At 34.5% G+C, this 12,769-nt stretch overlaps 1 protein-coding gene across 3 annotated transcripts in view; it reads right to left on the bottom strand.

Annotated features, from left to right (window-relative positions):
* The window catches only part of UGGT2 (UDP-glucose glycoprotein glucosyltransferase 2), an 82,726-nt gene that overhangs the window by 23,987 nt on the left and 45,970 nt on the right, over positions 1-12,769 (bottom strand). For all 3 annotated transcript variants that reach the window (XM_061361076.1, XM_061361077.1, XM_061361078.1), the window contains 6 exons: positions 12,025-12,119; positions 9,316-9,522; positions 7,912-8,043; positions 5,840-5,967; positions 3,813-3,908; positions 1,965-2,067 (listed from right to left, as the gene is read on the bottom strand). In XM_061361076.1, the coding sequence (XP_061217060.1) occupies positions 1,965-2,067; positions 3,813-3,908; positions 5,840-5,967; positions 7,912-8,043; positions 9,316-9,522; positions 12,025-12,119 (761 nt within the window). The remainder of the gene's footprint in view (positions 1-1,964; positions 2,068-3,812; positions 3,909-5,839; positions 5,968-7,911; positions 8,044-9,315; positions 9,523-12,024; positions 12,120-12,769) is intronic.

Genomic DNA, 12,769 nt, shown 5'->3' with positions numbered 1-12,769 from the left:
AGAATTACTTTAATACTTAATTAGTTAATGATTTTTAAATGTCAGCAGTAGATTAATGATGTATTAAACTATTCAATCAACTTCAAAACATTCCTGCAAGCTAAACTATTTCTACTCTTTCTCAATATCTTCATCTGTTCATTTTAAAAATACTAATTTTCTGGATGCTGTTATATTGGAACCATAATATTAAGACAGTAATTTTTTCTTATTTTTGTGAGCAATCAATTTTATTTCAAGTTAACAAGGTTATTAATTTCCTTAAAGCACTCTTAAAAACCTTTATCAAATTATCTTGATTTCTGTAGTTTCTGATCCAAAGTGCTTATTTGAAAGCATAAAGCAGCTGTGCCTACCTTTATGGATATTATTAGAAATGCAAATATTAAGCTAAGTTAAAATACTGATACCACTAAGGCTAAAATCTAAAATCACTGTAGCAGCAAGTAAATTTGGAACAAAGCAAGTCAATGGTCATCCTTAAATCTCTCTTTTATTATAAACGTTTTTTTCTTTCCTGACTTCAACCCAAGGATACACATATTCTTCACTATAGTGCTATAACTTCATCTAGTCCTATGGACCTGTTCTGCTCTAGTTTCTCATTCCCATCCTTTCTGTCACTTGAATACCATCACTGTAAAATTACTGAGACGAAAAATAAAGACTAAAAAATGGCATAAGGGTGATGACAAGGGAAGAAGCAGGAAATAGGAACCTAACAGCACTGGAAGCATAACAAGGGAAATTATTATGTGACGTGGGCTAAAGGCCTCCAAAATCAGAACAAAGGTCGAAGTGCCTCAAGCAGTTATAATTTGGAATAAAAATCACGTGTAACCAGTACTAGCTGGTCTCGTCTACTAAAACACACCCAGAATTTTAAACATTGAAGAAAACTATTTCTCAAATAAAGATAATGCATCCAAAATGATGTGTATCTGCACTGGACTTTTTCTTCAAGCAAGACAAAAAACTCGCCCCATCAGTTAGTATTTTTATTTGGTAGTATCAAGCTTTCATTTTAACTGGGAATGGTGAAATGAAAGATCAGATTCTAGAGAAAAGGTAGTATTTCAAGAGTCTTGAAATATGTATTTTTTTAAGTGTTTTACTTTGCTTCACATTATGCATGAAGAGTGAGTGGATGTTTTAACTTTTGATAGAAAACGCATAAGAAGATATAAAAATGGAAGGGGAAAAAGCAGTGTAAGAATTTATGAAACTTTCATAATTACTGCAGAGAAAAAGATAAAACAGGATGCAGGAAAAATCAAGTTACAGACTTCAGAATTGTAACAGACCATAAAGAGAAGACAAAATTTACATTTTTATGAGAAACTATAAAGGAACCTGAGGTAGAGTGATATTCTGCAGCTAGAGAAAAAAAGACAATCATTTTAGGAGCTATGTTTTCAGGACTGATACGCTTTAGACGATCAATAGCTACACACAATGGAAGACTTCTAGATATGCCTGGCAGCATTAATCAACTGAGAAATACCCTTGCAAGAGCTGAAAGTTTTATAGTTCAATCTTCCTATGATGATATTACGGGACAGATTTAGACCACCTCATTTAGGTACATGGGAAAATAAGGTGATCTGGTTTAATGGAAAGAAGCATATGCCTCTTAAGATTTTGAGATGGGAGATCCTTTTCCTCTATATTATGCAGACAATCTCCTCCTTTCCTTCTACTGACTATAAAGAGCATTTATGGACTTGCTTTTAAGAAGTCTGGTACCCTCCCCATCTGAATTTTCTTGCAAATAAGGTACTTACAATGATGAATTAGATCCTTCCCAACTTTTAAATATGAATTTAAATAGATAACTATCTATTTTTAAAATACCTGAAGTTTGTCTACCCTGTTGCTACACTGTACATGCAAATTAGAAAAAGTTTAGTAAAAAAAAGTTTAGCAACAAATATGCAAATTAAAAGAAATGACCACCATCTTACAATCAGTAACTGAGTCATCTTCTGTGCTTCTCTTGTCAATGGATCCACAATAGCAACAACATCATAGAATGGTTCATCCTGTTGGGGATTGACTTTTACTACACTGTTAAAAAAAAAAAAATGGTATGAGAAAATAAATGACATGAAAACTCTAAACTCTATTTGTGGAAATAAGAAACATTTTTAGGTATAAATTTATAATATCAGAGGCACTTTAGATTTTACTGCTCATGAAAATGTTTTCCTTGTTTCAACCAGTGTACTGTTCCATGTGATGCCACTAGAAAAGCTAAACATTAAGAGCAACTAAAGGTTTAGCATTAATCTACATAGATCTATACTGGTTGTTGATTAAATACATGCCCCATAACAAAATTAATCAAATAAAATTTTGCTGTGTTTTTAGAAATGGCCTTCTGGTCACTGGTCTACAGTTTCTTTTGCTGATAACTAGAAGCATCAGATTTGACAAGTGCTGGCAGTGCCACAGTTTTAAAAATACAGTGGGAAAAACAGCATCTGAAAAGTGTGAAACTTGATAGATCGGATAAGCTTTATGCATTCCAGAAAATAATTTAGTTTGATAAACTTGATTAGACTAAGTAAAAAAGACCCTAGTTAAAGTACTCTGCATCTACAGGAAGGAAATGTTAGTAAACATCATTTAAAAACATGCTGTAAATACACAAAATGAACTATCTGAATTGGTTTTCCATACAAAATATACCTAGAAATGTGACTACCATTAGAGAGACAAACTCCCTCCAATATGTAGCATAGTACTGACTCTTATTAGTATAACTTTGTAAAAGGTGTTAGCCATTTAGAACAGACTACTGAATACTGTTATACTGCTATAGTCATTTCACTCTGTATGCTCAACAACAGGGCCAGCCCATTGGCACAGCACACTACAGCACCTTTACCAATAAAACTAGCAGGGATTTGAAAACAGCAAAGGTTTTTTATTTTGATCAGAGTTCTTGTATTATGTTATTTTAAAAAATGTACCTGTCTGCTTCAGAAAGCTTATCCAAGCTAAGCTTAAATTAAATTCAGCTACTGCTAGTACCCCATTATGAGGACAGGATTCAAAGATGCACATCTTGGTATTTTAGGTCTCATTCATTATGATGACAACAAAAGATGATGCTTAGGGCATATCCATATTCTCAATCTAGTATCAGAAACACAAGGAGCCAAGATACAAGTACAGAAATAACACTAATATGAGCTCACCAAGTTTAAGTCTGTTAGATGATGACAGTCTGTTCAGGTTTTCTTAAGGAATTAGGTGCCAGTGAGCCCTATTAATTTACATTTGAATGCAACTTAATTTAATTTTGAATTACATTTGAAAGCTCTGTATTTAGCTGTGGTCAAGAATGACACTACCAAGTCACAAACTTATAGAGGAATAAGGATACATATATTAATTTTGCCAATACGACTCAAGGTACACAAACAGAAACAGCTGTGCTAGAGGATTCCACATTAATGAAAATTAGAGGCAGCTTCTTTTAGCTCTAATTTGTGAAACTATTTCTAACACTTTAGTAAATGTATGAACTCAGAGTTTTTTCACTCCAGATCACCACTTCCATTCATATCAATTGTAATCGCCTTTTTTAGCAAACGATAAGACTGGAAAATCATTAGGTATTCCTAATTACTTTATTTAGGCTAGGGCAGATAAACAGATGAACAGGTTGTTCATACAACTATAGAATAAACAGCTTCTTTTAAAACTGGAATGCTTACTCAAGTTTCTGAAGATGTGTTGTCATCAGTACATTTTAATTTTAAACACAATAGCATAAACGCAATATCACGACAGAGAGAACTTACCTATGCTGCTCTTTGAGTAATTCAACATCCTGTCTCGTCTCTGTTTTCGGCAAGGATGACAGTAAGGCATCTATTTTCATGATCAAATCACTGCCACTGTAGTCAATCAGGCATATATAATTTGTTTTTCATTAGAAATACAACACTCACATTTTAATGTATGTCTGTCTGCATAACAGATACCCACATCCCAAACCCAGACTCTCTAAAATGATTGTCACCTCAAGATTTGTAGCTTTGAAGAAAATCTTTGGCATGAAAATAACCAAGAACCACTACTGCCTTACAGCTTGTGAACTGTACACTTCTAAAAATTACGTGATGCAGAACTAGCAGAACTGCCATTCAGCCTCACAGTTTGCATGGTGCAATCTGGTGACATTTATAGCTATTTATAGAGCATTCTGGTGTCTTTCTTTGAGCAACCTGGTCTAGTGGACAACATCCCTGCCCATGATAGAAGCTTGGAACTAGATGATTAAGTTCCCTTCCAACCCAAATCATTCTATGTATTTTATTTCTTACTGGAATTTCTGTAGAAACTTTAGTATAAAATCATAGAATGGCTTGGGTTGGAAAGGACCTTAAGATCATATAGTTCCAACCCCCTTGCCATGGGCAGGCGTGCCTCACCCTAGACCATGCCACCAAAGGCTCTGTCCAATCTGGCCTTGAACACTGCCAGGGACTGAGAGTTTACCACTTCTTTGGGAAACCTGTTCCAGGGCCTCACCACCCTCGCAGTAAAGAGCTTCTTATATCTAACCTGAAATACCCCTGTTTTAGTTTGAACCCATTACCCGTTGTCCTATCACTACAGCCCCTGACAGTCATCTTTCAGTGTCACTAAGTCTTTACATTTGTTTAAATAGGTTTTGCTTCTCACTAGTTATCTCCTCAATATTTCTATCTCTTCTTGATTTTGTTTTTCTGGTAGTTATTCTTTCAGCTGTGCCAGTCCTTCCAAATGCCAGAAATGATACTTAGACATAGAAAGTCAACAGACATTGTAAAAGTAACATAATCCTGCTCTTTTCTTTGAACACAACCTGCATCCTTAGATTAAAATCTGGCTAGAACTCATCTTTACACTTCTTCAGTTAACAGATGTGTGAATGTTGGCTAGCAAGGTGTCAGAACACCACACTGCCCACGCTTCTACATGCTCCTTTTCTAATGATTCCCAAAGACAATGCACTTCCTCACTTCAAATAGCAATACTCAGATATTATTGTGGTTTTAAGATGCACTGAATTTTATCAAGCTTAGTATCATTATAATTACTCTTCAGTAAACAAAAGCTAGAAGGTATTATTTGCAGTTAGCTATACTTGTCTCCTGGTTCTAAGTACAGTTAAAGTAGATGAAGTATTTGGAGTAATTTAGCAGATCTGCACAAATGTTATGAAGCAAGTTGGAGAGGACATGTATATAATTCTCGAGACACACAATAACCTCCTTTATGCCTTAGCCTCATCACACATATTACCAATGATAAAAGGGTGCACATCTCTTGAATAACACAGGGTGCCTTTTTATTCGGCTCTGTGCTGTTACAAGGAAGTAGCAAAGAGACTGTCAGCTGTAGGGTAAACAACACATGCAGCTGCAATCCAACGTATACAGTTTATATACACAGTGGAAAACTATGTTAAATAGCATAATTAGCCAAGCAAAATTATGATGCAAAATGCAGCAAATGTGCCATTTCTTCTAGAAAATAAGGCAAGGGTTTGAGTAGGTAAGTATACTAAGCCTGTCAGGTAAATGATAAAAAGGAAACGAGGGACAGTTAAACTTGTCTACATAGAAGGACTCAGATGCTAAGTAAGAAGATAGCAAATACATAGCATGCAAACAACAAACACTAAGTGCTTTTAGAGTGTATATATGTATGTATATAGTATGAAGAGTACTGTGACTATATATTGAACCTTTGTATTTCCCATGCAAAAGGATTATTAATTTGTCATAGGCAATAAACATGGCAGTATATCATAAAGCCTCAAAATGCAAAAGAATTTTACCTTTTACTACTGTTTCCCATCTCTTTAACAATAGCTTTAATCTTCTCTGCTGAGGTACTGTATGTTATCTTTTCCAACAAATTAAAGTCTTCTGCATAGAATTCATTTTCATCTAAAGGACCCAGTACCTTAAGCAGAGATAAAGTGTTACTAAGCATAGAATGTCCCAATGATGTTTCTTCTGTAAGCAAAAATATACTAACATTTTAAATGAATAAACAATATTCAATACGCGCCCCCCAGCACTCATCAATATTATTAACTATATATTACTAAACTGTAGATTAACTATACAGGATTAGGTTTCTACAGTTATGTAATTACAGTTAATTATTACTCATAAAGAACAGCTGCAATAGAAATATCCACAATATTCTTCATTATATATACCTATGTAAAGAACCACACTATTTAGAAAAAATAAATCTAAGATAATTTAAACTGAAATTCCAATTACTATCTGCCAACCACTTTCTTTAGTTGTTTAATTCAGTGAACACAGTCTTTTATTCCTCAAGGTTTCTCAAATAAAGCAGAATGGATAGAAAGCAAGAAAACAGCAAAGGATGAGGAATGGAGGATATGCAGAGACAAGAAACAGAACTACTTTTTTTAGTATCTGAAGGAGAAGAAGGTGCCTTAAGTCCCAGAAAACAGCCTTTAGAATGTTGTTTGGATTTTGTACTCATTGTCCACCAGGCTAAAATAACCCAAATCAACTTTAAGAGCCCAAAGGGCTCCCCATATGTAGAATATCATGATGTATATTTGGTGCTGAGTCCCCCTCTCCCAAATTTCAATTTCTTCTTAGAAATGAGAGGTTATCTAGTAAAATTACACTTTTGAATAATTAATATATTTTAACGATACATGAGATAGAGAAAGCCATAATGTGATTATGAAATACCATGCTACTTTTGTAGAAGTCATAATTAGAAAAAAATAATTTGCTAATAAATACAAAATTTCAGTGATGAAATAGCAAGGACAGAAAGGAAGGATACCCCATGTCTTTTTTAAAAGTAATCTTTTAAAGTGAAAACATACTTTCAGATAGATGAATATGTATTACCAAATTTATCCAAGTGTTTTAAAGAAACTTCCTCCAAACTTAAAATATGACACTTGAGGGCTTTTTTTTTAAGGCATGGTATACAGTAACAACCATTTATAAAATAACATTGCACATTCTGGTGGGTGAGGGAGAACAAACAAGCCAACACAATTCTTCTGTGCTTAATCAACAAAAATGCTTTCTGTGGGTTTGTTAGTGGTATTTCAGTTGTATCTCAGAAGCCAAATAGGATGCGCAAGAGCAACTAAAACGACAATTTAAAGAGAGTTTCTAGAAATGACATCCCGAAACAGTATCTCAATGTTTTTCTAATGGTAGAGGAATAAATGGAAAATAGAAGAGATAACTCAAAGTAGTTTGTATAAACTGTATTTGTAATGTAAGGTATTGACTATCATTAACAAGTACTAAATAGTGAATCCTATATTATGGGTTTTAATCGCAGTTCAGAATAGCCACACTGCAGTTAAGGCTATTAGTTTCAGAATATACATACAAGAAACTGAAACAACAGACATACTGTACCCTTGTTTGAACACCAAGAATTAAGACTAACAGTTTAATACTTATAAACAATTTGGGTTTTTACAGCCTGGAATACTACCCCGGTCAATGTATTTATTTTTTTTAATTATATAAGCAGTATTTTACCCTACCTCAAATGTGTAAAATATAGGTAACTTTAGGATCAAAGGTGTTATTTAATATCATTTGTAATGCATTAAATATTAAAGTACTGAAAGAATTTCGTAGGATTAACTCTTAAGTAGCTGTGGGAGTGATGACATACTTGCCTAATAGCTTCAATCGAAGAGAGATAATATACAAATCAGGAGTAAAACAAAATAAAAAAACAAGGCAAACATTTACACCATTCTCTAACAACACACTGATTAAGTGGGAAATCTATATAATGCATTTTCTTTACCTTGAACCTGAAGTTCCAGGAAGTAAGTATCTACAGAGAGACTGAGAGATGACTTAATTTCTTTCTTACCCTGCCATTGCTTATAACAGCCATTTGCCCAGGAAGCAGCTTAAGAACCTCCTGGCAGAACATCTGGTGAGTTTTAATTATATCCAGTCCTAAAGTGTTGTACTTCTTCTCAAAAGTGTTGCCATCCATTCCCTAAAGCAAAGGTAAAGCATGAGATAATTATTTCAGCAAAAAATAGATTTTGTAATAGCTGAGGTAATCAAAATTTTCTTCAAGTTATGTAGTAACATAAGAACCACCTCAGCCCTAGTGTAAGAACATGACCGATGGAGTGGAGCCATGGTCTGCCAGCTAGCTAGTATGCAGTTTTTACCTTTGGGAAACTGAATAACCATGAGAGGAAAGCTGAGCCTGAGTTTAAACACTTTTTCTATGATCCAGAACATAGCTGCATAAAAAAGAGCTTTTAGGAAAAAGGTGTAAAAACATGCATAATACTCTAAACACCTAACAGTCATTTTATGTGGCCACTGGATACAGCTTTAAACATGTTTTGGGATAGCAAAAATCATCCAGTTAGACATGTAACAGATCAACATTCAAACTGGGAAAAAAAATGCTGGAACTTTGCCATGCTTACAATGGCACTGTGCCTCACCTGTCATAATTACCTTCCTGTATTAAATGCTACCGATAGGTATTTCTTCATTAGAAACACACAGACCAAGCAGATAAGACTAATTCAGATAATACACTGCTTAATTAGTTGCCTTTATGTCATTCAAAATTTATCAGACAATGAAGTAAGAGCACGACCCAGTTAGTTTTCCAATATGGTGCCAGCAAGTTCTCTTAAGTCTTCCAAATCTTCCTATTTAAAAATACTAACATTTACAGCTCTATCTGAAATGGAAACTGTAGTTTGCAGCTGTTATTTGACAACTCAACTCTGCTTTACATGTGAACTTTGAAATCAGCAACGTTTACATTTTAAACCAATGAATTTTCATTGAAATGCACCATAAAATATTAGCCAGAAGTATACAATGCTCATTAACCTTAGCCTCCTCAGTCTCTGCCTACTACTTCTCGCAACCACAACAGCAAGGTAAACACAGTTACTTCTGAAGTCTTAATTCATGGTAAACATTATACTGTAATTTTAAGTAAGTGAGCGCTTTAAAAAAATAAAATCAACAATTAAAATTTCAACTATTTGTCTCAATAATCCAATATCTGTACTCTGTATTTTTCAATACTCTCGTATTTTCTTCCTTTACTTTAAAGAAATTCTCTATTATTCCATCACACAGAAGTTGTCAAAGACTCAAATCTGCTAGACCAGAAACTGTACAAGTGTTATAAACTTCATGGCATTTGGCCAAACACTATTATTCTCAACATCTCCTTACAATAAAATATATGAAATGAAAAAGAAAACAGTCTAATTGATTTTACACTCACTGGGACAAGGAATTTAGCAATCTTAGTTCCAGCAGCAAGGGATTTTGCTGTCTCTTCCTTACTGAGTTTACTTAGGAAACTTTTTAAGTTGTTGTTGTTCTGGGTTAGAAAAGCAGTCAAAATTCCTCTTGCAATGGCTGTGTTATCTTCCCTTATTTTTGACAAAGGGTTGTTCAAAATCCCAAGTCGTGTATGACTGCTTGTTTTCTGTGAAGAAAAATACAGAATAATACACAGTTTTAAAGTTCCATCTGCTATTACCTAATGTATTCATATCTATTATAGTTTTGTGAAATGCCCGTAAGTATTTAAATTATTGCAGCTCTTTGTCTTTAGAAAACAGACATCAATGCCTAATCCAAAACTTTAGGAGTAAAAATCTTATTAGTAAGGATTTACCTGTTTCATAATATGTATTTTAAATGGAAGATATTTTTTTAATAGAATATTCTGTGTTTTTAACATTTAAAAATTTAAAAACATATACAAATGTTCATTTACAAACCAGAAATGGCTTTGTAGATGTTTTTAAAAAACTATCAAATAAAAACATAAAATAAATATAAGAAAATTTATCCACTCACTTTAATCTTAATAGCAGGCAAATCTAATGGTGCCACTTAAATTTTATTAGAGTAGTGATTCTAAGGTACGATCAAATAGCATCACTAGCTAACGAAAAGGTAAACAGACACTACTGCAGTAAGGAATACAGAAATAAGGGAAGTTATCATTGGTATGCAACATATTTAAGTGACAAACTCTAAATTGCAGCTCTTGAGGAAAGTTTTGTTAAAATATTTATTCGAAAAGTTTGAAAACGTGTAGTTGAAACTGCTCCTGATAAGTGTGTTACTGCTGGAAAGAAGACAGGTGGTGCGCTAGGCTACATTACAAGACATACAGAAAACCAATCAAGGGAAGTTCTTATTCTCCTCTACTCAGTACTTGTGAGGCTGCACTTGAACTGCTGCTCCTGGTTTTGGTCCCACCACTGCAGTAAGGAGATTTTGAGTCTGGAGAAGCTTCCGAAAGGTCTACACCAGGTAGCAGTAATAAGCCCTAAGGGCCTGTGAGGAGGTATTGAAAGAAGTCTGGCAAACAGAAGGCTATGGAGAATGCCAACAGCTACTTAATGGTGAGAGAGAAACACGAGAGAGCTGAACTCTTTGCGCTAGTGGCAGAGAGTATAACAAGGTTCATAAATTTTGACTTGGCAGGAAAAACTACACTAGGAAGGCAGTGCAACACCAGAGCAAATTGTCAAGTGAGGCAATGGAGGTTTTCAGGGCTTCTTCAGACAAGCCTACAGCTGACCTGATCTGATATTAGCAATAATCCCAGTTGGAGAGGGAGGCCTAACTGAATGCCTCCAGAGGTCTCTTCCAGCTAAGACATCTCCAGTTTTTACAAATGAAGTAAAAATATATTAGTATTTTTTGAAATATTATGTATTAACTGGAATAGTTAAAATTTTGTCAGTTCCTTTCATCCACTTCCCCTCCCAGATTCTTTTACGCTTTTCTTCAAATGCTGATGGTAGTCATGCACAAGATGTTTCAGTGCCTGTTCTGTACCTACCAGAAATTCTACTAGACCCTGATCTGAAACTAGAGGGCCTGGAAAGGAGTAGAGAACCTCCATGCAAAGCAATGAACTTAAAAAAAAAATCTGTGTTTTTTTCTGTCATGAAACTTGGCAATCACTAGACCAAGTAGTTTACATGAGGTTAATCTAAATCAAATCTATCAATGAGAATTAAGAGAACCAATTAAACTGCCACTTCATAGAAGATCCAGCAAGCCTTGTTTTTTTTCTAATGTTTTTCCTCGATTCTCCTTACTAACACATGGGAGCTTGACAGACAGCTCTCACTTCCTAGTTGGGACCTACAGCATATTTTCCCTGCTGAAGGGGTGAAAAAATAAAACTAGAGAGGGAATACAACTGTCAAGCTCAGGCCACAGACCTAGTAGGCAGATAAATGAAATGATTTTCTGTAACAAGGACTTGTACTTTGCAGGTTTTTAAGGTTATTTTTAAAGACATATTTGGTATCACCCACTCCCTGCAGCATAACAATTTTATAATTCCCTTAGGGTGGTTCCAGTTTCATTCCTGATCAGTTAAATCTAGATGTTTTCCCAATTTTATTCTAATCACTCTTTTAACTTCCCCAGAACTGAGATTTTTTTTTTGTCATTTATATTTACATGACATTTTCTTGTATACTCTAAGTCCTATTATTCACACTGAGGAACCTAATCAGACTCTTAAATGTGGATAATCCTCCTAGCACATAAAAATACAAATTAAAAAAATTAATCTGTCTCAGAAGCATACAAATAGGATGTGAAAAAAAAGTTACTTCACAGCCACAGCTGACATGCAACACAGAAGAACACTGCATAATGGTTCATATTAGGATCTAACTTCCCTGGCCCAGGTAACACACTAGGTTACCTCATGGGAGAAAGTGTGTAACTGGGAAGAAGTGAGAACCCATAAACTAAATAATCATTTACAGGCCTGTCAGATGCCAGCGTTGCAGGAGAGTAGAGCAAAGTGAAAGCACAGTCCTGTAAGTCGTCATCTGACCCACAAAAATAATTCTTATTACACCTTTACTTAAGAGTGTAATTCTTGAATGTCCACAGTGTTGTTAAGAACATATAATAATTATTGCAATAAAAACTGCTAGAAACTCACCAGGCTTTTCAAGGCATTCGAAAGCAGTCGTCTCCCAGCTGGCTTATCAAAATCAGCAACAATCCAGATAGTAACAGCATATAATGCATCTTCATCTGAAAATTAAAGATAATCCTGCTTTACATTCTGGAGACTCTTCTCATGAATAACGAATTAGATTTTCTTTGAGATTTTGAAGTTCATGTGTACATTTTCTGACTTCAACTGTAGACCAATCTTTGCCACATCAGAATCTTTTACCCTCTGAACTGAAATAAAATCCTTAGGAGGTAATTTATCATGTTAATATGAGAGAGTCACTAAAATAGTCAATCTGTTGCTGTATCACTGAAACAAGATGGCCCTAAATTGTAAACTAGCTCCAATTAACAAGAGCTGCTTTATCCCAGGCTTCTTTTGAACATTTGCTGGAGGCTGGTCATATAGCCAGAAATGAAAATAATTAAAATGAGTTAAGGCCATTCACTTTCCCCATCAGCAAAGGGAGAGTCAAGGCAGGACAAAATTTACAGTTTCTGGACACAAACAGGAAAATACTAAACAAAAAAAGTAAACTATTGCATAGATTTCTATGCAGAAATCCCCCTTTTTTCTCAGTCTATAGTGTCTTGATCTTTATTCATCATAGAAGGGCAATGGTACATGAAAGGTTCTACAAAATCATCTGTAGAAGAATATCAGTCTATTTGGGTTTATGATATATCCCCTAAAAGGTAATATGTATCAACAGGAATTTTGGAGTGTT

Source organism: Neopsephotus bourkii, unplaced genomic scaffold, assembly GCF_033783945.1.
Source record: "Neopsephotus bourkii isolate Nb327-2 ecotype Australia unplaced genomic scaffold, CSIRO-AGI_Nbou_v1 NB_1052, whole genome shotgun sequence".
Classification (NCBI taxonomy): Eukaryota; Metazoa; Chordata; class Aves; order Psittaciformes; family Psittacidae; genus Neopsephotus; species Neopsephotus bourkii.
This window is presented reverse-complemented; position numbering and strand designations above follow the sequence as displayed.